The 23,164-nt window shown below is 48.9% G+C and overlaps 3 protein-coding genes and 1 non-coding gene across 13 annotated transcripts; 2 read left to right on the forward strand and 2 right to left on the reverse strand.

The window, feature by feature from the left end:
• Nucleotides 1-119: 119 nt before the first annotated feature.
• On the forward strand, nt 120-4,905 carry Mrpl24 (mitochondrial ribosomal protein L24). 2 transcript variants are annotated; one of them, XM_046422029.2, is made up of 6 exons: nt 120-276; nt 3,442-3,684; nt 3,760-3,855; nt 4,056-4,159; nt 4,438-4,568; nt 4,680-4,905. In XM_046422029.2, the coding sequence occupies exons 2-6, from the start codon at nt 3,502-3,504 to the stop codon at nt 4,814-4,816; spliced, it is 651 nt and encodes a 216-aa protein (XP_046277985.1). In that variant the 5' UTR covers nt 120-276; nt 3,442-3,501; the 3' UTR covers nt 4,817-4,905. The 2 variants fall into 2 exon arrangements, with proteins under 2 accessions (XP_046277985.1, XP_046277986.1); XM_046422030.2 differs by lacking the exon at nt 120-276 and adding an exon at nt 320-721.
• Nucleotides 4,906-5,394: 489 nt separating this feature from the next.
• On the reverse strand, nt 5,395-14,515 carry Mettl25b (methyltransferase like 25B). 7 transcript variants are annotated; one of them, XM_058571881.1, is made up of 9 exons: nt 13,912-14,313; nt 13,005-13,030; nt 10,944-11,068; nt 10,588-10,740; nt 10,052-10,114; nt 9,686-9,829; nt 7,923-8,407; nt 6,137-6,321; nt 5,395-5,780 (listed from the first exon to the last, which is right to left on the reverse strand). In XM_058571881.1, the coding sequence occupies exons 3-9, from the start codon at nt 11,025-11,027 to the stop codon at nt 5,659-5,661; spliced, it is 1,236 nt and encodes a 411-aa protein (XP_058427864.1). In that variant the 5' UTR covers nt 11,028-11,068; nt 13,005-13,030; nt 13,912-14,313; the 3' UTR covers nt 5,395-5,658. The 7 variants fall into 7 exon arrangements, with proteins under 7 accessions (XP_058427864.1, XP_058427863.1, XP_058427862.1 ...); XM_058571880.1 differs by having other exon boundaries at nt 13,005-13,097; XM_058571879.1 differs by having other exon boundaries at nt 13,005-13,317.
• Nucleotides 6,858-6,929, reverse strand: Trnat-agu (transfer RNA threonine (anticodon AGU)). The gene has a single exon. It is a non-coding gene; the product is annotated as a tRNA-Thr (tRNA).
• A 22-nt stretch (nt 14,516-14,537) lies between the features above and the next one.
• Isg20l2 (interferon stimulated exonuclease gene 20 like 2) lies at nt 14,538-21,585 on the forward strand. Of its 3 annotated transcripts, none has more exons than XM_046422037.2 (4): nt 14,538-14,729; nt 15,042-16,277; nt 19,393-19,593; nt 20,586-21,585. In XM_046422037.2, the coding sequence occupies exons 2-4, from the start codon at nt 15,543-15,545 to the stop codon at nt 20,694-20,696; spliced, it is 1,047 nt and encodes a 348-aa protein (XP_046277993.1). In that variant the 5' UTR covers nt 14,538-14,729; nt 15,042-15,542; the 3' UTR covers nt 20,697-21,585. The 3 variants fall into 3 exon arrangements, with proteins under 3 accessions (XP_046277993.1, XP_046277992.1, XP_046277991.1); XM_046422036.2 differs by having other exon boundaries at nt 15,387-16,277; XM_046422035.1 differs by lacking the exon at nt 14,538-14,729 and having other exon boundaries at nt 14,736-16,277.
• Nucleotides 21,586-23,164: the final 1,579 nt, after the last annotated feature.

Consider the following 23,164-nt stretch of genomic DNA (forward strand, 5'->3'; position numbering starts at 1 on the left):
CCGGCATGCTCCCTGGTGCTCTGACGCTCTCTGAGCTGCCCATCCGGTTCCGCCTTACTTGGCCGCGACGGACTACAGCTCCCAGCCTGTGCGGAGCCGAGATGGGCTTCCGTTCTGCCCTGGGACTCCATTTCCCAAAAGCCCGAGAGGCGGGGACGAGCGGGGCTGAGCTCCCATGTGCAGAGGTGACCCGCGGAGGCTCAGCAGTGCAACGCAAAGGGAAGTGACCGCCGTTTAGCCCAGAGGGTTGCAATACCTGGGCTCATCCGGAGGCAGGTGCGGGAAGGGTTTTCCTTTTTCCTGGTTGTGGCATAGTCCCGCTCCCGCGGGGTTTCTTGCCACTGAAAGCTCGGAACGGGTGGGTGCTGAAGAGGGCTGGGGCCTGATGATTTCTAGGGTCCGGGTCCGCACCGTGGATGAGGCTGGGGGGCGGGAGAGCCGTGACCTGAGAGGCGACCAAACGGTCAGCCCCACGAGCGTGCACTGGGCATCCAGAGCACGCAGTGGACGCTCCGCTGCGGAAGGTGCACCAGCCTCTCCAGACTGTGGAAGGAACCGAAGGGAAAGTTCTGAGGGGCGTGCTAGCCGCTCTGGGCTGGGCTGGCTCCTGGAATCTCCCGGAGCCGCAGAACTAGAATGACTGACTGGGCTTCATCCATAAGTTGCACGTTTCCAGCTCTGCGAATATTTCAACAAAATTGACACAGGTGTATTAAAATAGGTAGGAAATTGCAGTCTAGAGCTTATATGATATTATGCTAATATAATTGTGCATAATTATATTCTTCCTGATGTTATTACATATTATATGATTATATTATATGGCATATTTAAGGTTTTTTTTTTTCTTTTTTTCTGGGGGGGGGGTACTGGGGATTGAACTCAGGGGCACTCCACCACTGAGCCGAATCCCCAGCCCAATTTTGTATTTTATTTAGACACAGGGTCTCACTGAGTTGCTCAGTGTCTCTCCCTTGCTGAGGCTGGTTTTGAATCTCAGTGTGCCACCGAGCCCGGCCACATTTTAGTGTTTATTCACTTTCCACGTCTGGAATATGGAACAGAATGAGTTAAGGAACTCGGTGCAGCCCTCCATGCAAGTGACTTGGGTCTTATGATTGGCCCTGCTCCCGTTAAGCTGTATGAACTAGGGCAAACCGTCCGGCTCTCAGGTCCTTGGTTTCCTAGTCTATAGAAGGGACCTATCAGTCTTTCTCTGGGCAATGTGAAGACCAAGTATGAGGAATATTGAAATTCCCAGCATTAGGCTTGTCACACAGTACTGGTGTGTCACCATTTATTGAGTCTGAATAGGAATACTTGGGCCCTTACATTCATCCACTATTAATTTATAATAATATTGGACCTTTTCAAAGATTTTCTTACTGAAATGTACCTTTTTATTTTTCTGCAGTCCTGGGGATTGAATCCAGGGCCCCACATATGCTAGGCAAGCACTCTACCACTGAGCTATGTCCCCAGCCCTCATACTGAGATATATAAATAAAAAAAAAATTTTTCCACTATTAATTTAAGCCAGTTGAATTTTTAGAAAATGCAAATGTTATAGAAAGGAACAAAATGGAAATTGACAGCCCTCTTATATAGTTCTTCCCCACAACCAGGACTTTAGTTTATTTCCTTCCCATAAACATTAATGCCCACACCAGAATATATAGTACATGACATGTATACATATATGCATGATATATATGATTAATTTACCCCAAAGGGATAATACTAGTCACATGATCCTACACCTTGCTTTGTTAAAATATTAAAAATAACATAAATGACATCAAGAGCCCTGAAAAGTTTTATGGATGGTGAAACTGACACTCAGAAGGTAAGTTGTCTAGGGTCACACAGCAAAAGAACAGAGCACAGTGTAGAACCCAGATGACAGTAAGGAGTCAAGTGGTCTGACTCCATCGTCCAGGGTTCTTCATGCCATTAGAATGCATTTTATTAGTATTTGGAAGGTAGGTTCATCCTTCTCCACAAAAGAAGATTAACAGACTTTCTTTATCACTTGTCCTTGAATTTAAGTGATAGGATTCAGCGAAGCACCTAGCATGGTACTTAGTGTTCAGTAAACTAAAGATAGCTTTATTTATTTGTTTATGCAGTACGGGGATTGAACCTAGGGTCTTGTGTAAGCTAAGCAAACACTCTACCACTGAGCTCCATCCCCAGTCCTTTTTTATTTTTATTTTTTTGTTTAGGTGTTGGGGATTGAACTCAGGGGATGCTTTACCACTGAGCCACAAGCTCAGCTGTTTTTACTTTTTTTGAGATGGGTTTTGCTAAGTTGCTTAGAGCTTACTAAATTGCTGAGTCTGTCCTTGAACTTGGGATCCTCCACCCTCCGTTCCTGGAGTTACTGGGATTATAGCACATACAACCATGCCTGGCTAGCTACTATTATTTTTGCCATTTCTTTTATTAGCCCATTAATTTAGTTCACTGCACAAACTTGGGAGGCTTGTAACACATACTTAATTGAGAAATTTGGGACCTAACAACCTAAGGGTTAGACCCCACTAGCTTGCATGGTACATCAGAGGGTATAGTAGGAACCCCACTGTGGATCCTTTCCCTTAGAAAAGAAGCCGCCTTGGAGAGGAGTAGTTATTTCCTGTCTGAGAATAGACCTGGGAAGTGAGATAGGGACATTTTAGCTCCTGTTTTTCTCTGCTACCTCTTTGTTTATTGCTTTATAACTGCCGGCCTTTGGGCCCTATGCCAGTAATTTGTTCCATTACTTATTTTCTTCCTATCCTGTGTTTTATATATTTGACTAATAATTCCCTTGTGTACCTACTGTGTGCCAAGCTCTACTTGGATCTGCTGGATTTTGAAGTGAGCTAGATACTGCCGGAGCCCGGCTGGCTGGGCAAAATAACCAGGGGGTGACGAATAATTTGTGTACGTTGATACAGCAGGAGTAGGAGCCGTTTATTGCAGGACAGGAGCAGTATTTATACATTCCACACAGCTTATCTAATTAGCATAAACTAGATACATCAGTCAACCAATAAGGAATCTCCACACTTAATGGCTCGCTTTTGTTACTTCTCAAACCACTCCCTCTGGCATTTTGCCAGGCACCATCCAGACTTGTTTAACATTCCCCTGGCAAAATGCCAGGTGTTATTTTGACTTGTTTACAGACTCTAACAGATACAAGGGTCTTAGGGTCTTTGGTCTCAGTTAAATTTTTTTTTTTAATTCAAAGTCAAATGTGGGTTTGAATAATGATTTCCCACACTTTAGCTTTGTGGCCACTGGCAAGTTATTTAATCTCTCTGTTCTTATTTGAAAAGTGAAGATCATAGTCTCAGCTTGTGAGAATTCAATGAGATGAGATCCACCGAGCAGTTGAGTTAGTGCTTTAAAAATGTCCCTTTGCTTCTTTGTCCTCTTTTATCTCTATCCCAGAGCTAACAAGCAGAGTTTCTGAGTCTTCACTGGCGAGGAGAATTCTCAAAGCTCCTAGCTATGCGTCTCTCTGTATTGCTGGCCTTGGCATCCAAGGTCACTCTGCCCCCTCACTACCGCTATGGGATGAGCCGCCCAGGTTCCCTGGCAGACAAGAGGAAGAACCCCCCAGGGACCAGGCGGCGCCCCGTGGTTGTGGAACCCATCTCTGATGAAGACTGGCATCTGTTCTGTGGGGACATGGTGAGAGCCTCAGGCGGAGAGTGATGGGGAGTCCTGGGCAAAGGTCCCCCTCCCTGAGCCTCTGTCTTCCCACAGGTGCAGATCCTGGAAGGCAAGGATGCGGGGAAGCAGGGCAAGGTGGTTCAAGTCATCCGGCAGCGGAATTGGGTAGTCCTGGAGGGGCTGAACACGGTGAGTAAAGAGGAGGGGGACGCTCAGGAGGTCTGTCCCATCTGTCCCTCTGCATTAAGAGCAGCCCAAGGTGAGACTGGCAGAGGGAATGGTTGTGAAACTGAACCTTTTACTTTTTAGTTGGGGCCAAATGTGCTGAGCAGCTGTGGGCAAGCCCCCGCCCCCTTGCTTCCTGACACAGCCTCCTCTCTCTTGGACAGCATTTCCGCTACATTGGCAGGACAAAGGATTCTCCGGGAACCATGATCCCTAGTGAAGCCCCTTTGCTGCACTCCCAGGTCAAACTTGTGGATCCTGTAGACAGGCAAGCACGTGGGCTCCTGTTAGAGGACTCCTCACCCTCAAGTCCATGAAGGTGTTGACCACAGCTAGGGATGGGCAGCCCATTTATCCAGTGGGAATGGTCGGTTAGGTGCTCTAGATGTTGAGGGGTCCATCATCTAGCCATAATTCCCTGTGGGTAGTCCCAGGAGAAGTAGAGACACAGGGTGGCAGTCTGTTTTCAACATTGACTTCACGTTTGGGTTGGGGTGTGGCTGGGAGCCTGGCTCCTAGGTCGTGCTCATTTTTTTTCTCCACCAGGAAACCCACTGAGATTGAGTGGAGATTTACGGAGGCAGGAGAGCGAGTACGAGTCTCCACAAGATCAGGAAGAATTATCCCCAAACCTGAATTTCCCAGAGCTGATGGCATTGTCCCTGAAACATGGATTGGTGAGGCTGCATGGGGGTCAGGGAGAGGATGGGGACAGTGGGAATGAGAGGAAAGGATGTTTAGAGTTGGCAACCCTCCCACCTCCCGTCTCCTTTCCTTTGACTCAACAGATGGCCCCAAAGACACATCAGTGGAAGATGCTATGGAAAGAACTTATGTGCCTCGTCTGAAGACACTAGAGGAAGAAGTGATGGAGGCAATGGGGATCCAGGAGACCCGGAAACACAAGAAAGTCTATTGGTATTGAGTCTGGGGAAGACAGCTTCTCCGGCTCTTTATCTTAGCCTTGAAGGCCAAAGCACTATTTTCAGACACCAATAAAGTGCCGTTAGTCTTCCTGTGTGCAGCTGCTCTCTGTGCTGGAGTGGTACCCAGCCCATAAGCCATATCCAGGGCCTGCAGGAGGGAGCCTTTGTCTTCCTGTTGACATGGAACCCGGGTGAAAGGTAGCCAGCCTGAAGGAAGCCCTCCCAGGACAGGGCTGCATACTCAGGAGTGGTAACCAAGGGAAGAGAAAGGTTTCCTCAAAGGAGACCTCCGAGCAGCAGAAGCTGCTACCCAGGCCTCTTGCTAAGGAGGGCACCTGTCTGTTCTGCTCTTTATAGAATTAGAAGAGCTGAGCACCGTGGAGCATACCTGTTAATTCTAGTGATTTTGGAGGTTGCAGCAGGATGGTGGCAATTTTTAGGTCAGCTTGAGCAATTCAGTGAGATCCTGTCTCAAAAAGAAGGGCTGGGAATGTAGCTCAGTGGCAAAGTGCCCCTGGTTCAATCCCCAGTATCACCCCCCACCCCCACCCCAAAAAAAGGAATGAAAGTCAAGTCATTGTTTTTAAATGTTTTTCTTTATTGATTTGTTTCAATGCCAGGGATCATTCCCAGGGCCTCCCACATGCTAGGCAAGTGCTCTGCCACTGAGCCACACCCCCAGCCCAGTTTTTAATAAATTAACAATAAAACTTCACACAATATTACATAACATGGATGGAGAGAGAGTATGAAACGAAGTTGGTAGACAGCTGGGATCCCAGGGAGGACGCAGGCTGCTGTGCACCCATGGGGTTTCAGAAGGGGTCTGTCTCAGGGTTTGTCAGCTGTCTTCAGTCTCCAGGGCAGAGAAGGCCTGGCCCAGGGGCATCTTGGTGGCCACCAGAACCAGGTTTCTAGGAGACAGCTCTGGGCTGAAAATGGGCAGGAGCTCAGCATGGAAGCCTAGAAGAAAGGGCTAATCAGAAGTGTCTTGAAACACCCACCCCCTTTTCCCCAAGGGGACAAAAGAGACCCTGTTCTTAAGTTCTCAATGATGGAGTGCTTGCTTAAAATCTGTTCCAGGAAGGCACCACCAGAGGCTCACTTGGTAGGATTTTTTTTTAAATCGTTTGTGTGTGTGTGAGAGAACCCAGGCCTTGTGCATGCACAGTAAGCACTCTATCAACTGAGGGGTATCCCCAGGCCGGAATGTGCATCCTTTAACAAACCCTATACCCCAGCCCACCAGTGATGACCCAGGCCCAGCAGATGTGGGGCCTGGGACTTGAAGGACCAACCCCAGAACTCCAGCTCCTCACCCTGCTCCTGAAGGTAGAGCAGCCGGTCCAGCAGAATCAGCGTCTCTACCAGCGGGGCCAGAAGAAGTGCCAGGCTGAAGAAGGCCACCACACGGTTCTCCTGGGCCTGGTGGGCCCGGAGGGTCGCCAGGTTCAGCGGCAGATGGGGATCCAGTCCCACTCGCTGTAGCCCACGCCGCACATATCTGTGGAATCAGCCCCAATCAGCACTCAGTTTGGTTTTAGAAATCTCTGCCTCCCACTTGAACTTTGCTACCCTAATATGCATTTTAAAATTTTATTATTATTATTTTGGCAGTACTGGGGAAGGCTGAATCCAGGGGTACTTTACCACTGAACTACATCCCTAGTGCTTTTTATTTTTTGAGACATGGTCATGCTAACTTGCCCAAGCCGGCCTTGAACATGCACTCCTCCCGTCTCAGCCTCTTAAATGTGAGTACCATATCCAGCCTCATTTATTTTACTTTTAAGAGGTGAGGTCTTGGGCTAGGGACATAGCTCAGTTGGTAGAGTGCTTGCCTCGAAAGTTCAAGGCCTGAGTTCAATCCCCAGCACCACAATAAACAAATAGAGGTGAGGTCTTGCTATATTGCTCAGGCTGGCTCCAAACTCAGGGACTCAAGAGATCTTCCTGTCTCGCCTCTTGAGTGGCTGGAACTAGAGGCATTCACCATAGTGCCTGACCTAATATGCTGGGTGTTTTTTTTTCTTTCTCTTTTTATGGTACTAGGAATTGAACCCAGGGCCTCATGCATACTAGGCAGGTGCTCTACCACTGAGCTACATCCCAGCCTCAACATAAGTTTTTAAATGTTTCTCTCGCTGTGAATTCTGCCAATATCAACTGATACAAAAACTTATTTTCAGCCAGTTTTGTCCAAATTAGCCATATTTTAAGCATTTAAAAAACTATAAAAGCTGGGCCCAGCTGTGCACACCTGTAATTCAGGCATTCAGAAGGCTGAGGTAGAAGGATGACAAGTTCAAAACCAGCCTTGACAACTTAGTGAGATGCTATCCTGAAATTAAAAAAAAATAAAAGTGCTGCTCAGTGGTAAAGCACTCCTGGGTTCTATTTCCAGTACCACAAAAAAAAAAAAAAAGGAAAATACAACTTTTCATTTGGCTGGCGTCTAGCTTGGTGGTGGAGTTTGCCTAGTAAAGCCCTAGGTTCAATTCCCAGTGCTGCAAAAAACAAATTTTATGAACCATACATGGTGGCACACACCTATAATCCCAGCACCTTGGAGGCTGAGGCAGGAGGATCTCAAGTTCAAAACAAGCCTCAGCAATTTAGCGAGGCCATAAGCAACTTTGTGAGGCCCTGTCTCTAAATAAAAAATAAGAGGGCTGGGTCAGTGGTTGAACACTCCTGGGTTCAATCCCTAGTAACAAACAAACAAATAAATAAATAAACATAATTTTTTTCCCTTTCTTTTGGGTGGTAATGGGGATTGAACCCAGGGGTGCTCTACCACTAAACCATATATCCCTCCCTTTTGACTTTTCATTTTAAGACAGTTTGCTAAAATTACCCAGGTTAGTCTTGAATTTGTGGTCCTCCTGCCTGACCCTCCTGAGTAGCTGGGATTATTACAGGAGTGTGCCACTGCTCCCAGCAAATGAACATCTTCTTTCAAAGAAATTTGAAGAAGTCGCCCCAGTCAGAAAACTGAACATCACCTCTCTGGGCAAAAGCTTTTCTTTGGATGTGCTAACAAGTGGGGATGGGTCGGAATCGGGTCTTGAGGTAGTGATCCCCCACCCCCCACTGCAACCTCACTCTTCGATCTTGAGCTCGTGGACCCTGGGGATCCCCTGCACCCCAGGCCGACGGAGCTCAGGCCGGGCACGTCGGATGACCATCTCCAGTGCTGCTCGGTAGCAGTGGGTTCGGAGGCCAGGGCCAGCTTTCTGTAGCCGCTTGGCATACTCCTCCAGGGCATGGCAGGCCCCCTCCCGGAGCCTGTAGGGCAGTTCATAGCCAGGCAGCCCAGCCACCCACTGACTCAGTGGGTAGCCTCCAGGGTCACTAAGCTTCATGTAGCAGCAGCCTACAGAGGCCAGGGCCACCACCTCCGGGCAGCAGCAGAAGTGCCTCAGCAAGGCCACACTCAGATCCCCGCAGGCGTGGAGGCCCGTCAGCAGCAGGCGGGCACTGCCACACTGTGAGCTGTCCAGCGGAAGCAGAAGCTCCCCACACAGGGCTGTGGGGTCCACCCATTGGACCACGTGGTAAGGGGAGTGGCGAGGGCCTGTTTGGGCCACCTGTGGAGGCAAGACAAGACAAAGACAGGTGGAAAGTTTCTTGTTCCCAGACCACCTCAGGCCACTGGAAGACCTGTCCACTGTCACTTCCTCAGAAGGAACGTGGGAAAGAAGCTGGGCCACAGGGGAGGGCTGGACCATGAATCCAGAGACAAGATAAACTCTTGTGTTTATCACCATTAATTTTGTAAATATTTTCATCTGTCAAACTCAGTTTTTCTTTTTTCCTATTATTATTATTTGGCTGTGAGAGATCAAACCCGAGTCTTGTGCACGGCGGGCCACACTCAACTACTGAGCTACACCTTCAGCCTCCCCAGGGTTTTGTTCTGCAGTACTGGAGACTGAACCAAGGGCCCCCCATGCACACTCTGAACTACATTCCCGGCCCTTTTTATTTATTTTTTATTTTTTTATAAAATTTTAATATTTATTTTTAATATTTGGCGGACACATCTTTGTCTGTATGTGGTGCTGAGGATCGAACCCGGGCCGCACGCATGCCAGGCGAGCGCGCTACCGCTTGAGCCACATCCCCAGCCCTATTTATTTTTATTTTGAGACAGGGTTTAAGTTGCTCAGGCTGGCCTTGAACCTGTGATCCTCCTGCCTCGAGTTCCTGAATTGCCACCATACCTGGCTCTTAACTAATAACAAGTCTAGTATCTGACAGGACTGGGGATGTAGCTCAATGGTAAAGTGCTTGCTTGGCATGAACAAGGCCCTGGGTTTGACCCCCAGCACCACAACCAGTAATAATGCTCGACTGGCCACGTCTGGCTGTTATGAGAAGAACATATTGGTGTGAAAAGCATTTTGTCATTTTGGGTACTAGGGAATGATTCCAGGGACTCTTCACCATTGAGTTATATCCCCAGCACGTTTTATTTTGTTGGTACTGGGGATCAAAACTAAGGGTGCTTTACTCCTGAGCTATATCCTTAGCCCTTTTATTTTTCACTTTTTGAGACAATGTCTTGAAGTTGCTTAGAGCCTTGCTAAGTTGCTGAAGCTGGCCCCAAACTTCAATCCTCCTGCCTCAGCCTCCCAAGTTGCTGAGGTTATAGGCATGTGCTACTGCACTCAGTAGGGAAAGCACTTTGTAACTAAAAAGTGCCTTTGAGATGTGGGGAGGCTTTAGGGAAAGGAAAAAGAGCAGAAACAGGGACATAACCATCTCAAGCCAAGAAACTTAAAAGTGGGGATTCAATCTCCATGCCCAGTTCTAGCCAAGCAGACCTGCTCCTGCAGCCCAGGCTTCAGTAAGGGCTACCCTACCTGTGGGTTCTTCTTCTCCTCTTTTTCTAGAGCCTGAAGGAGTTCCTGGTCCAGGCGCTGGGCTCTCTCCACCAGTCTCGGATTCCCTTCAATGCTCTTCACCTTTAGTCCCAGCCCCAGAGACATGAAGCGGGAGAGGTGGCCCTGAAGGCATGAGGAGGACAAAGGCAGCCCCATTCAGTGCCCTATCCACTGTTATCCTCAGTGGTCTGGACACTGGGATTTCAGGCCCCACAGAAGGCTTAAATTCTGCCCCGCCTGGTGCACCATTTCTCAGCGCCTGCCTCTCTGGGCCTGAGGTCTGATTACCTGCCTTCTAGATGTCCTCATGATTCAAAAAGACAGTGAACCAGGGGTTTGTCTCACCTGGCCTGAGCCCACGTCCACAACCTGGGTGCATCCTGTGAGATCACTCAGCTTCTTTACCAACTGAAAGAGGAGGGAACAAAGGTGTCCTGGCCATCGGCTCTTGACTCCCAGAGCAAACACCAGGGAAGAGTGTTTGGGTATGAGGGTACAGGAGTCAAAGACGGAAATGTAAGGTGGATAGAGGGCGCCATGGAAGATACAAGAGATGGAAACCAGTCAAAGATGAGGGTGGTGCCCCTTCCAGGTTGAGGCCATTTTGCTTTCCCTTTAGGTCAGTGACTCAATCTCCCCCACAGAATAAGAGCCTTGTGAAGCGAAAACCAGAATGAAGATGCAAAAATGGGAATAAGAGTGATTGAGATATAGCTTGTCAATCAATCCAGCAAAACGAAGGAGATATGATTACAGTATAACTGCTCAGAGAGAGAACTTCTAGGGCTTCCATGGGAGGAAAGGGGCACACACTTGTAACCCATGGACTTAAGGAGTGCCTGGGTTCCCAGATACCATCTACATTCCAGCCATCTCCTCACCTCTCCCAGTCTCCGAATCTCATGCTGCTTCTTGGGCCTGACGTGTTTCCGGAAGGGGGCTGTCAGTCGGGAGCTCTGGCTGGGGTTCTCCAGGAACTCTGAGGGGGTTTGAAAGCCAGGCGTCCGGGTAAAGGCCAGGGCATAGGCTGTGGACTTCAGGGCCAGCAGGGTGAGTGGCCACACCGACCTGTACCTGAGATATTCCAGCCCAGGCCACCAGTGAATCACCCTATCACATTCCCAGGGCACCAGTTTATAACCCAAGGACCCAGGAAAAGCTCATGAGACTCTGAGCAATAGCTTGTTGCAGGACCAAGTGCCTTGGGCTCCCCAGCACAGGACCCCTTTGGCCATACCTGACCACCTCCCCTTCCCCAGGCATCCCCAGTAGCAGTGTGGCCAGCTGTGGTGGGTTCAGTCCATCCAGCGCTTCCTGCCATGAGCAAGGGAGTGTGCCCCACAAGTTATCTGTGAAAAATTCCTATAGGAAAAGGAAAAAAGCAATCAGCAGGATACTATCTTCTATCATTCCCACTCTCCTCTCCCTGGCGATAACCTGTTGTTGTATGTGCTGAACATTTGTGTATTTTTGCTCATTGATTTATTCACCACAAATTCTAGGGCTAAGTGGGGGTAGTGGCCCACACCTACAATACCAGCAACTTGGGTGGCTGAGGCAGGAGAATCACAAGTTTGGGGCCAGCCTCAGCAGCTTAGTGAGACCCTGCCTCAAAATTAAATAAAGGGCTGGGAATGTAGCTCAATGGTAGACTATTTTAACCACAAATCTTACTATTATGTTCAAATATAATGCACCATTTAAAAATGGAAAAAATAAATAACTTATTTCATTTTTTAAAAATGGTAGGGCTGGGCTGGGGATGTGGCTCAAGCGGTAGCACGCTCGCCTGGCATGCGTGCGGCCCGGGTTCGATCCTCAGCACCACATACAAACAAAGATGTTGTGTCCACTGAAAACTAAAAAAATAAAATAAATATTAAAAAAAAAAAAAAAAAAAAAAAAAATGGTAGGGCTGAGGATATAGCTTAGCTGGTAGAGTGCTTGCCTCGAATGCACAGGCACTGGGTTCAATCTCCAGCACCACAAAAAAATAAAAATAAATAAAGAAAGGTAGAGTACACTTAGGTTCAATCCTTAGTACCACAATAATTAACTAATTAATTCTGGGCTTTGTTTGGGTCATGTACCAAGTTTCTAATCTAAGCTCAGAAAATACAAAAATAAAGCAGAGATAAGATTTTTGCAGAATTTACTGTCTCCTTCCAGCACTGCTGGCCCATATGGCCACTGGCTGCAACCAGCAAATACCTCCTACTCTTTAGAATCAGCTCTTTTGTCAAGCCTGCTCCAGTGCCCTCAACTCCCAGGTGGTTTACCTGGGCACAGTAGCACACACCTGTAATCCTAGCAATAGGAGGCTGAGGAAGGAGGATCCCAAGTTCAAGGCCAGCCAGCCTCAGCAACTTTGTGAGAACCTCAACAACTTCGAAGGACCCTGTCTCAAAAGTAAAAAGGACTGGGGATGTAGCTTACTGTCAAAGCACTCTGGGGTACCCGCCCCCTCCCCCCGCAAAAAAAAAAAAAAAATTTAAAAGGGAAAAAACACATGACTCAGTTTTTTGTTTTTTTCTTTTGGTACTGAGGATTGAACCCAATGGTGCTTTATCAAGGAGCTACATCCAAAGCCCTCCCCAATTTTATCTTGAGACAGGGTCTCACTAAGTTGCTTTAAGGCCTCACTGAGTTGCTGAGATAGGCCTTGAATTTGCAACCCTCTTGTCTCAGCCTCTCATGAGTATTACAGGTGTGGGCCACCTCTGGGGCTTAAGGTAGATGTTAACCCCCATTTTACAGATGTGGAAACTGATACAGCAATTAAATAATTTGCCCAAGTCAAAAAACTAGTAAGTAGCAGAACTGGGACTTGAAACCAGTTTTACTCGAGTCCTTGATCTTAACCAGTCTGCTCTATTGCTTTTCTATGGAGGAAAGCATTCCAGACAGATCAATAATTGCAACTGTAAAGGCCCAGATGCTTGCCACATTTGTGGAACAGAAATCAGGCCAATTTGAAGTACAGCAGAGTGAAGGTAAGAGAATGAAATCTGATGAGGATTGAAGAGGCAACAGCCAGATCATACACAGTGGGTTTTTTGGTACCAGGTATTGAAACCCAGGGGTGCTTAACCACTGAGCCACTTCCCCAGCCCTTTTTATATTTTATTTGGAGACAGGGTCTCGCCAAGTTGCTCAGGACCTTGCTAAATTGCTGAGGCTCCAAATCTGCTGGGATTACCGGTGTGCACCACCACACCCAGCTATATACCTGTCTGTAGATAATAAATTTATTTCATCAAAGGACCTAGATAGCAAGAAATATCATGATACAACTTACATTTGAAAGGCTCCTTCAGTGAAGAGCTGGTTATGGAGGAGCAGAAGTAAATACAGAGAGACATTAGGAAGTAGTTTCGGAGAGAGATGGTGGCTTTCGGGATGACAGCAATGGATATGGAAGAAAACAATTAATTTAGAATCTATTCTGAAAGTAGAGAACTTGAAGTATTAGATTGTGGATCAATTAAGAGCTGAATCAAGGATGGTTTCTGGTTTGGGGTCTTCACAACTCAATGGATGTGCTGTTTACACATTATCTCCTTTGTTCTTTACAATGATCCTTCAGATAGAGATCCACTTTGCAGATTAAACTGGGGGTAGGAGTAAAAGGAGGAGAAAGAGGAGGAGGGGTGGGGGGGAGAAGAGCCTAAGGTTAACACAGTAGAGGAGGTAAGATTCTAGTCCTAGTCTGTCTGATGCCCAAGTTGAACTATCCACAAAACAAGGAATTTATTCAAGGTTTGAATGAATGAATGAATGAACACATGAGTTCTTGGAACACTTCTTGTATTTCTAGGAGAGTTCAACGCACCTCCAGCCCAGCTCAAATAAATGTCCATGTATTTTATTACCTTGGATTTTGAGAAACTTAGAAAAACAACCTAAGTATTAGAAAAGGGGGGTAACCCCAGGGTTTTTTGAAATTATTATTATTTGTAAATGGACACAATGCCTTTATTTTTATTTTTTAAATTTTTTATGTGGTGCTGAGGTCGAACCCAGTGCCTCACACGTGCTAGGAAAGCGCTCTATCACTAGGCTAAACCCCAGTCCCAAATCACCCCAGTTTTAAGCTTTTCTTGTACAAAAACAAACTCATAGAACTCTCCAAATTCTCTCCCTGTCGTGGGCACCTAGCCAACCACACGACCAGCAGCACCCCGCCCACAGCCCTGTGGCCTCACGATGATGTAGGCATCCAGGATGGAACGGTAGAGTGCCAGGACACGGGTGAGGTTCACGGCTAGCTGCCTCCTCTCCTCCGGAGAGAGGCCCCGGGCGGAGACACCCGGCATCCCGGGATGCAGCCGGTGGCGCAGCGGGCGAGAATGCGCGGGAAAGTGGACCCAGGGTCAGAACCGCGCTGGCCCAGGACCCGGGCCGGGCTCATCCGCAGGCAGAACGGGAAGAGTTTCGAGCCCGGTGTCCGACGCAGCTTCTCCGGGATACCATACTGGAGTTACAAATATGAGGCTCAGCCCCCGACCGCCCGACGTCACAAGTCAAGACGTCCGACTGCGCGGTGTCTGGCTGCGAGGCACTTGGGGCGGGGTGTCGGCGCCGTGACGCCACAGAGCCGCGCAGCCGCCCTACCTTCATCAAGTGGGCGGGCGAAACTTAAGTCCCGCCCTTTCCCGTGCAAGGCCCTCCCCTCCCGGAAGTAGGGCCTGGAGTTCCCGGCGCGCTGCAGTTCGGACTAGTAGCGGCTTCTCCTTACCTTCGAGTTGTACCTCCACGGAGCTAGAGGGGCCGGGGAGCGAATCCCGCCCCCGCCCCCACCCACACCACCGCCCCCGCCGCCGCCGCCGCCGCCGCCGCTGCCGCTCCTCACACACTCGGAATCATTGGCTTCGCTACCGGAAGCGGGGGCGCTGCGGGCGCGCGCGCGCTGGCCCCCGACACGTTCCAACCCGCGCGCCTGCCGTCCCGGGGCTCGTCGGCACGCGCCGACTTCCGCCTCAGGCTCGGGACGCTTCCGTTCCTAGAGGGGCCCATCTTGGAGGTAGGTATATGGGCTTGTGGGGACGGTCCCCACCGGGAGAACCGTCGGAATGTGCTTGCTGAGGTGGGCGACCTCGATTGTTAATTCCCTGCCACTCGGCACCGCTGTTGTGTGGTGTCAAAGGTCTCTGCCTGGGAGGACTTGGGTAAGATGCGCGTGGAGGTTACTTCCTCCCAAGCAGATCCGAGAGAGGGGTGCCTGGATTTGTGTCTCTATTCGTGGGCTCACGACTCAGATGCCACCTGTGCCGTACTCTGGTGTCACACTCCTCACCTGAGCATCTTAGACGTTGTCTTTCTGGTCGGATTACAGCGCTTGCCTGTTCTGGCTTCCCGGACCTCAGGCTTCGAACTCGACGGGCCCTTTGGGTCCTTCTTTTTCTTTGGTGCTGGTGATGGAACCCGGGGCCTCCGTCCTGCTAAGCACTGCACTCCACAGCTGAGCCCAGCCCTTTCATTTTATAATGAGACTGAGACCTTAAAAGGTGAATGACACTCCTAAGACCGCACAGTTGTGAATCGTGGGACTTCCTGGCTCACAGCAGTACTCCTTCCATCATTTCATGATACAGTTTCATTTCCCCTCTGATGAGTTGTTTTGATGCCTTCCCTCTCTTAAATCCCACAGAGATTGGTCTTATCTCATTTCTTCCTCTAGGCCTATGGGTGCAGGTACCAGGATCGCTTTCTTCCCCAGGGTTTTCTGCAGACCTTCTCATGTTGGACAATGTGATTCATTAGAAAAAGAGCCCCTCATCCTCTTCCTATCCATGAGCCACTCTTCCTAACTGCTGTCCCACCATCCACTGCCCTCATGTCTGCTATACTCCTGAATCTGGATTTTGGGAGATCTCCACCCAAAAAGGCATTGGAAGGAAATGCCAAGCATCAAAAGTTTGTTAAGAGGCGGCGGCTCTTGGAACAGAGGGGCATTCTCAATAAAAAGAAGCAGACTACTAGCAGGGTGCCTAAATTACACTCAGAACCTCCAAAGAAAGGGGAAAATGTGAGAGTAGATGGTACTTGCAAGATCCCTCCCCTTTCAAAAAAGAACACAGCTGCATCCAGCAGTGGGTCAGGATTGTCCCTGGACAAGAAAGCTGGAGTGTCTTGGCTGACCCCTGCTCCTTCAAAGAAGGCTAATTCTGTTGCAGCTAAAGTAGATTTGCTGGGGGAATTCCAGAGTGCCCTTCCAAAGATTCAGAGCTACCCAACTTGCTCCCAAAAGAAGACCCCCCAGAAGAAGAACCCTCCTCAGAACAATGCCACACAGAATTCCACCAGAGCTCACTCAGAGAGTAAATGCTCTGGAATATCCCAGAAGTTTCCAGGAAAGATGGTGGCAATTGACTGTGAGATGGTGGGCACAGGACCCAAAGGGCATGTTAGTTCCTTGGCTCGATGTAGCATTGTCAACTATGATGGAGATGTGCTTTATGATGAGTACATCCTTCCACCCTGCCACATTGTGGACTACCGGACCAAATGGAGCGGTATCTGCAAGAAGCACATGGTTAATGCTACACCCTTCAAGACCGCGCGGAGCCAGGTGAGAGGCATGGGTCTTGATGATGACAGTGAGGTGGGTGGGGAGAGTCTGAGACATTTTTTCCCCTGGTACTGGGCTGTGAACCCAGTAGGTACTGTACCACTGAACTATATCCCCACCCCTTTTTGTGTTTTGAGACAAGTCCTCGCTGAATTGCCCAGGCTGGCCTTGAACTTGTGGTCCTCCTGGCTCATTCTCCCCAAGTATCTAGGATTACAGGTGTGTGCCACTGCGCCCAGCTGTCCGAAATCTTCATCAAACACTAAAGGACTGTGGAGGGAGAGAGAAAAGTATCAGATGGTTTAGAAGGCTCATTTTTCCTGGGCACAGTGGTGCACGCCCTAATCCCAGCGACTTGGGAGGCTGAGGCAGGAGGATCTCAAGTTCAAAGCCAGCCTCAGCAGCTTAGCAAAGCGCTAAGCAACTTAGTGAGACCAATAAAATACAAAATAGGACTGGGCATGTGGCTCAGTGGTCAAGTACCCCTGAGTTCAATCTCTAGTACCCACCGCCCCCCCCCTCACAAAAAGTGCTTGTTTGGGGAGTAAGAAGGGTTGAAAGGAATGTACAACGGATTTCACTAACAAAGACCTATTTTAGGTATCAAGTGGGATGGACTGAAGTATGCATAGAGAAGTAACAGCCAGTAATGAAGTGCTTTTTTTTTTTTAATTTTTGGTGACCCAGGTCCTTGTGCTCGAGAGACAGGAACTCTACCAACTGAGCTATGCCCCCATCCTAATAGCTAGTAATGAAACTGAGCAAAGTAGCAGGCATGAGGGTCCAGAGAAGGTGCTATTGGGGAATGCCTTATGGAATTGGAATCTAGGATTGAGAGAAGCTGGGTGGAGAGGGCTTCCCAAGGCAAAAAAGCGGCCTGGGAGCTGGGTGCAGTGCCACATGCCTGTAATTTCAGTTATTCTGGAGGCTGAGGATCCCAAGTTTGAGGCCACCCTGGGCAACAGTGGTAGATTGCTTGTCTAGCATAAGGAAGCCTTGGGTTCCATCCCCAGTAACGCAAAAAGAAAAAAAATAGCCTGTGGGCTGGGGTTGTGGCTCAATGGTAAAGCACTTGCCTTGCATGTGTGAGGCACTGGATTTGATCCTCAGCACCACGTAAAAATAAAGACACTGTATGTTCACCTACAACTAGAAACATTTAAAAAATATAACTTGTGTTCAGCACTTCTCTAATAAAAACGAGTCAAGTTTATTCCTTTAAAAAAAAATATCCTGGGACACTATATAAAGTGCTGGTAGGGGAGAGCAGACAGCTGTTAGAGCTAGGGCATCAGGTGCACAACTGAGGGCAGGCGGCCTGTGGTGAAAGGCATAAGAAACAGGCCCGTGCACAGGAGTTCTCATGCATTCAGCCAACCCACTCATCTGGCTCTGGGGTCAATCTTTTTTTGATGGGCCTATATTTGCGGTGCTGAGAATTGAATCCAGTGCTTTACACATGCCAGACAAGCGCTCTACCACTGAGCCACAACCCCAGCTCCTTGTGGTAAATTTTGAGAGCCAATAGGAAACAAAAAAGGAGATTGAGCTGGGCGGGTGAAGGAAGAGGAGAGTGAAAGCTGAATCTGCTTAGGAGTCCACCAGAGGGCACCCTGAGTCCATTTTGCAGTTTTAGGTTCCTGCTCTGCTACAATAATTCCTTAAATGCCAGAGGAGTCCTTGGAGGAGGTTCATCAGAGGTCAGATGGCTGGTTATTAGACAAGACATGGGAGAAAGAATTAAAGGACATCCTCTTCACAGGGGCACAGTTGAGTAAAGGCTTGGGAGAAACAGAAGGTGGGTCTAAGATTTGTCTCACCTTTAATGAGAGCTTATGTTTATGAAAAAAGGTGGTTGTAGACAGGAAGCTGCCATGAGCAACTAAATGCTCAGTTAATTGGGCTGCCTGTGGTTTTCATCATAAAGCACTATCCCGTGACCAGGCTGGGATTAACTAAGGTATGCTCACTGAGTGTGGCCTTTTTGATTGGGGTCTTTTTAGAAGGCCCTGCAGGACTATTGCTTTTGTTCCCAGTCTGTTTGGAATGCCATTTGGGGAATGGCCTTCAGAGCCCGCAGGCATTCATTGATTGTCCTCCTTGGTAGTATGTCTTCATGCTTTAAGACCATGAAATGGTGAGAAGTTACTTGATTCCAAGACTAGTTTTAGTTTATAGTGGTTTTGTCTGTTTGGGTGTTAGGAATTGAAGCCAGGGATACTTTACCACTTAGATACATCCCCATTCTTTGTTATTTTCTTATATTTTGAGACAGAGTCTTGCCTAGGCTGATCTTGAGTTTGTGATCCTCCTGCTTCAGCTTCCCAAGTTGTTGGGGTTATAGGGGTGCCTCCCTGTGCTCGGCAGTTCTTAAGCCTCGGCAGTTTCATCACTCCTGCTAGAGTGATGAAAACCAGACCCTTCTCCCCAAAGCAACCATACTCACTTATTTGCCTGTAATCTGAGGGCTTCTCTAGTCTCCCTGGAGCCCATCTTTGACTTTGTGGGTCTCATCCATGTGTATTTCAGAAGAAGGAAAATGTGGACAGAGTATTTCAAGGATGGGGAGGTAGGCTGTTGGTGAAAAGAAACCAGAGGGAGCTGGGCACAGTGGCGCATGCCTGTTTTCTTAGCAGTTTGGGAAAGCTGAGGCAGGAGGATCCCAAGTTTGAGCCAACCTGGGCAACTTAGCAAGACCCTATTTCAAAATAAAGAAGAGGGGCTGGGGATGTAACTCAGTGGTAAAATGCCCCTGGTTCAATCCCCAGTGTCACATTGGGGGCGGGGGGACAGGAACTGCTGGGCATGGTGGCACTCTCCTGTAATCCCAGCACCTCCGAGGCTGAGATGGGAGGATCACAAGTTCAAAGCCAGCCTCAGCAGAAGCGAGATGCTAAGCAACTCAGTGAGACCCTGTCTCTGATAAAATACAAAATTGGGCTGGGGTGTGGCTCAGTGGTCGAGTGCCCCTGAATTCAATCACTGGTATCCCCGCCCCCCCCCCCCCCCCCCGCAAAATAAAAAAAGAGGAGCCAGTGGCCATGCTGGACTTGCTGGCTGCAGGATTCCAGCTGTGTCTTGTTTCTTCCCACCCCCTCCTTCATTCCTCTTCCAGATCTTGAAGATACTCTTGGGGAAGATAGTGGTAGGGCATGCCATCCACAATGACTTCAAAGCCCTGCAGTACTTTCACCCCAAGTCCCTCACCCGAGACACCTCCCAAATCCCCCTCCTCAACCGGAAGGCCAACTGCCCGGAGAATGCCACCATGTCTCTGAAGCGCCTCACCAAGCAGCTGTTACACCGGGACATACAGGTAACCTCTCCTTCAGCGCCACCCCTTCACACACACCTTGGGTGCACTGCAGGCACTCATCGCTGCCTCTCTGCAGGCTCTGACACCACAAGTGCTCAGGCTGTAGGGTTCCAAATGGCTTCTCTTGTGGGGAGAGCTTTTTGGGGTCAGGGGCCTAATGGTTTCTCTATCTGTGCATCAGATATAGTAATTCCTGTGGATAATAATTCCTCCTTCACAGAATGTTCCAGGTAGTGCTTTGGAAAAGGAAAAGAAAGTCCAAAGGGGCTACAGAACCCTAAACAGAAGAAGCAGGCTGTGGTCTAAAAGAATAAGGAGCATACGTGTGTGGCCCCATCTGCTTGGGAGGCTAAGGCAGGAGGAAGTTCGAGGCCAGCCTTGGCAGTTTAGTGAGATCCTGTCTCAAAAAAAATAAAAAGTTCTGGAGGTGGGCTGAGTGGTAGCGCACCCCTGGGCTCAGTCCCCAGGACCAAGAAAATCAAAGATAAAGAACATGAAGCCCATGTAAGGACTGTCACATGCTGCATGTGCTTAGCATTTGAGGAGGGGTCTCCCAGGAGGCAGCTGTGGGCGGGTCATACGGAGAGCAGGTGGGGGACTGAGAAGTGGGGGAGTCTCAGAAGGCCCGTCTTTCAGGTGGTCGTGTCCTTCTCTGTAGAACTTAGACTGATACAGGTGCACACGCTGCCATAGAAGTGACTGAGGTGACGGTAGCAAGAACCTGGGAGGACGGGGACATGGCTCAGTTGGTAGAGCGGTTGCCTCGTATGCACAAGGCGCTCGGTTCAATCCCCAGCACCACAAAAGGTGGGGAAAAGAATTTCCTGGGAGTTCAAGCCCTGAGATTATTAGATAAAGAGTAGGGACCCAGAGTTGTGTCTTTGCAGCCAGCCTGCTGGAGGAATAACAGCATGGAGCCACCGCCAGGGGGCAGGATCACCAGGAAGAACAGGGTTTGTGTGGCCTCATGCTCTTCTCTTCCTCCTGTTCAGGTCGGGAAGGGCCATTCCTCTGTGGAAGACGCCCAGGCCACCATGGAGCTGTACAAGCTGGTTGAAGTTGAGTGGGAACAACACCTGGCCCAGGATGTCCCGAAAAACTAGCAGCTGTGGGGAGACAGGCTGCACCCAGGAGAACCAGGGCAGCAGGTCCATGCCTGCCTCCGCTCGCTTCACACCTGTGGAAGCTGGACTTGCTGGGGAGACACTCTCCTCCCCAGACCTAATATCCACTGAAATCTCACCTCAGCTCTGTGTCCTGTATCTGGTTAAGTGTCCCATGGAAGCAGGAGACCTTCACGTCAGATTCCAGCCCTGGATTGCTTATATGGTGCTAACCACGGGTCCCAGGGTGCTTTGTGCCAGTCAGGCTTTTTGGTTTCCAGGGCAGGGCATACTGGGAAATGTAGTTTCCCACATTGCCTTATCACTAGGGTGGCCATAAGTCTCTTGTTTTTTAGAGACAGGTTGGGGTTGGGGGGTCGTCCAGGTTAACCTCAAATTCCTGGGCCCCAGCAATCCTCCTTACCTCAGCTTCCTGAGTCGCTGGGACTGGAGGCCTGTGCTCCCATGCCCAGCATTTTTTATTCTCAAGTAATGAACGGCATCCTTTCACTTTCAAAAGTGTCCTGATTGGATATAGAATGGTTGGTCACATTGTGGATCCCAGACCCTGCTTTTGCTGCAGAGTCTGCGTCCAGCCTGCTAGGGTGCCACCTACCAACTTTGAGAAGAGCCACTATTAGTGAGGTTTTGTTCTTAAGCCTAGAAGACAGTGAGGTAAGAGTGTAGCTTAGAAATCAACTTTCCTGATTTAGAAAAGCAGTTTCTTACCTAGAATAGTAGAGGATTTATTTAATTTAGGTTCTTAGAAGGTTGAAAATGAGTTAACCTGGTTTTAATGTTTTTGTTTTCTGTTTTTAGTCTTTTACCTTTGCTAAACCAAGCGTCTAAAACTCAGATGATCTCTTTGATAAATTTTTATAATGGAAAACAGTTGTGTGGTCATTTCTCCCCCCCCCCCCCGATTCCTTTTGTGGTGCTGGCAATTGACCCAGCCTCATGTGCGCTGGGCAAACACTCTACCACTGGGCTATGTCCCCACCTGGCGGGGTTTTTAGTTTGTTTTTGACTTCACATTAAATAGCATTGTCATAGGGACTGTGGCATTGTATAGTTCTGTGAGGGCCCTGGGGTCCTTGTGGGTGACACTAACTGAGGCTTCTCTCTGCTGGAAGTCATGGAGAAGCATTGACCAAGCCTTGGTATATAACCCAAGTCACACACATGATGCCTTGTCCTGGTCCCAACCACACATCAACCAGCACACCCAAAATGACACCTGAACCATGAAAATATCCTGACATGGACGATGCATGACCAGGACAGGAAGGCAGAGAATGATTCAGTGGGCATGAGGGAGGGACAGAGTGGGGGAGGAAGGATGCTTGGTGACGCCAGCCTGGTCCTGCTGCCAGCTCTTCCTGGTGGTACACACCCTCATCTTGGGAAGGTGAGTCACGGGTCTGACCTTGTGTCCGGGATTACTGTCTGCATTTTGACTTGAGAGAATGCAAGACTCCAAATGGACAACCAGGACTTGTGCTCTCTTGAGAAGCTGGTCTGATGCCAGGGGCCAGAGGCAGCCAGGACTGCCAGCGGAAGGGAAATTGCTGCAGCCAAACCAGCCCCAAGACAGCCTGGTCCTTGTGTGCTGCACTATAGGGTTCACTCGCACAGGAGCAAGGTGGTTCCTGTGAGGCCTGACCTGTAATGTCCTAGCTTCATGGAGAGGTGCCAGCCCCCTGCCCCCTTACACAGCTCTAAGTGGGAATGATCCAGGAAGGTCACAGCAAAACCTAGAAGCGCATGTGATCAGCAAACTGGGAAAGTCTTTAGCATCAGTCTTCAGAATTCTTATCAGCTAAAACAAAACTGGCTTTGTGTCATGGTAAAGTAGTTACTGACTTTTCTGCCCCACCCACCACCCACTCAGTGTGTAGAAAGGCACCTGGTTTCTCTTGAGTACCCTGTTGGAAAGAGTTCAGTCTGCTTGTGCTCACCAAGAACCTGGAAGATGGAGGGCCTCGCAGAATTTAATTGGTCACCCTCAGCAAACTTTATGATCAGAGTCCAGGTTACCTCGAGAGGGTGCCTGGGACCGACTATATTTTAGTTCCTTTCCTTTTCTGTCACTCTGCCCAGGGTCCTGACTTCATCTAAGCCCCATTGTGGATTGCTGTCTGAATCTCAACAAGTCCTGTCTGCCTTATGCTGTCACTTCTGACAGAATATGCAGAACAAATCCAAGCTCTCAGTATGCTTACTTTACATGACATAAGGAGATTTTCTTTTTTCTTTTTGTTTTTTTGCAATACTGGGATTGAACCCAGCAGTGTTTTACCACTGACCTACATCCCCAGCACTTTTTGTTTTTTATTTTGGCACAGGGTCTTGCAAAGTTGCCAAGGCTGCCTTCAACTTGCAAACCTCCAGCCTCAGCTTTCTAAGTAGCTGGGATGACTGGTGTGTGCCACCACTCCTGGCCCATATAAGGTTCAAAGAGCCTTTGT

This window comes from Marmota monax, unplaced genomic scaffold (genome assembly GCF_021218885.2).
Source record: "Marmota monax isolate L192 unplaced genomic scaffold, Marmota_monax_Labrador192_F-V1.1 WCK01_AAM20220418_F8-fsc00108, whole genome shotgun sequence".
NCBI classification, from domain to species: domain Eukaryota; kingdom Metazoa; phylum Chordata; class Mammalia; order Rodentia; family Sciuridae; genus Marmota; species Marmota monax.

What these genes read in the sequence shown, in the direction of transcription:
- Isg20l2 (XM_046422037.2), top strand. Translation starts at nt 15,543, where the DNA reads ATGTCTGCTATACTCCTGAATCTGGATTTTGGGAGATCTCCACCCAAA. An exon ending in TCAAGACCGCGCGGAGCCAG is followed by an intron (nt 16,278 to 19,392) that starts GTGAGAGGCATG and finishes TTCCTCTTCCAG; the next exon opens with ATCTTGAAGATACTCTTGGG. An exon ending in TGTTACACCGGGACATACAG is followed by an intron (nt 19,594 to 20,585) that starts GTAACCTCTCCT and finishes CCTCCTGTTCAG; the next exon opens with GTCGGGAAGGGCCATTCCTC.
- Mettl25b (XM_046422031.2), bottom strand. Translation starts at nt 14,022, where the DNA reads ATGCCGGGTGTCTCCGCCCGGGGCCTCTCTCCGGAGGAGAGGAGGCAG. An exon ending in AGGAGAAGAAGAACCCACAG is followed by an intron (nt 8,408 to 9,685) that starts GTAGGGTAGCCC and finishes TTGCCTCCACAG; the next exon opens with GTGGCCCAAACAGGCCCTCG. An exon ending in GCTCTACCTTCAGGAGCAGG is followed by an intron (nt 5,781 to 6,136) that starts GTGAGGAGCTGG and finishes CCTTTCTTCTAG; the next exon opens with GCTTCCATGCTGAGCTCCTG.
- Mrpl24 (XM_046422029.2), top strand. Translation starts at nt 3,502, where the DNA reads ATGCGTCTCTCTGTATTGCTGGCCTTGGCATCCAAGGTCACTCTGCCC. An exon ending in ATCTGTTCTGTGGGGACATG is followed by an intron (nt 3,685 to 3,759) that starts GTGAGAGCCTCA and finishes GTCTTCCCACAG; the next exon opens with GTGCAGATCCTGGAAGGCAA. An exon ending in TGTCCCTGAAACATGGATTG is followed by an intron (nt 4,569 to 4,679) that starts GTGAGGCTGCAT and finishes TTGACTCAACAG; the next exon opens with ATGGCCCCAAAGACACATCA.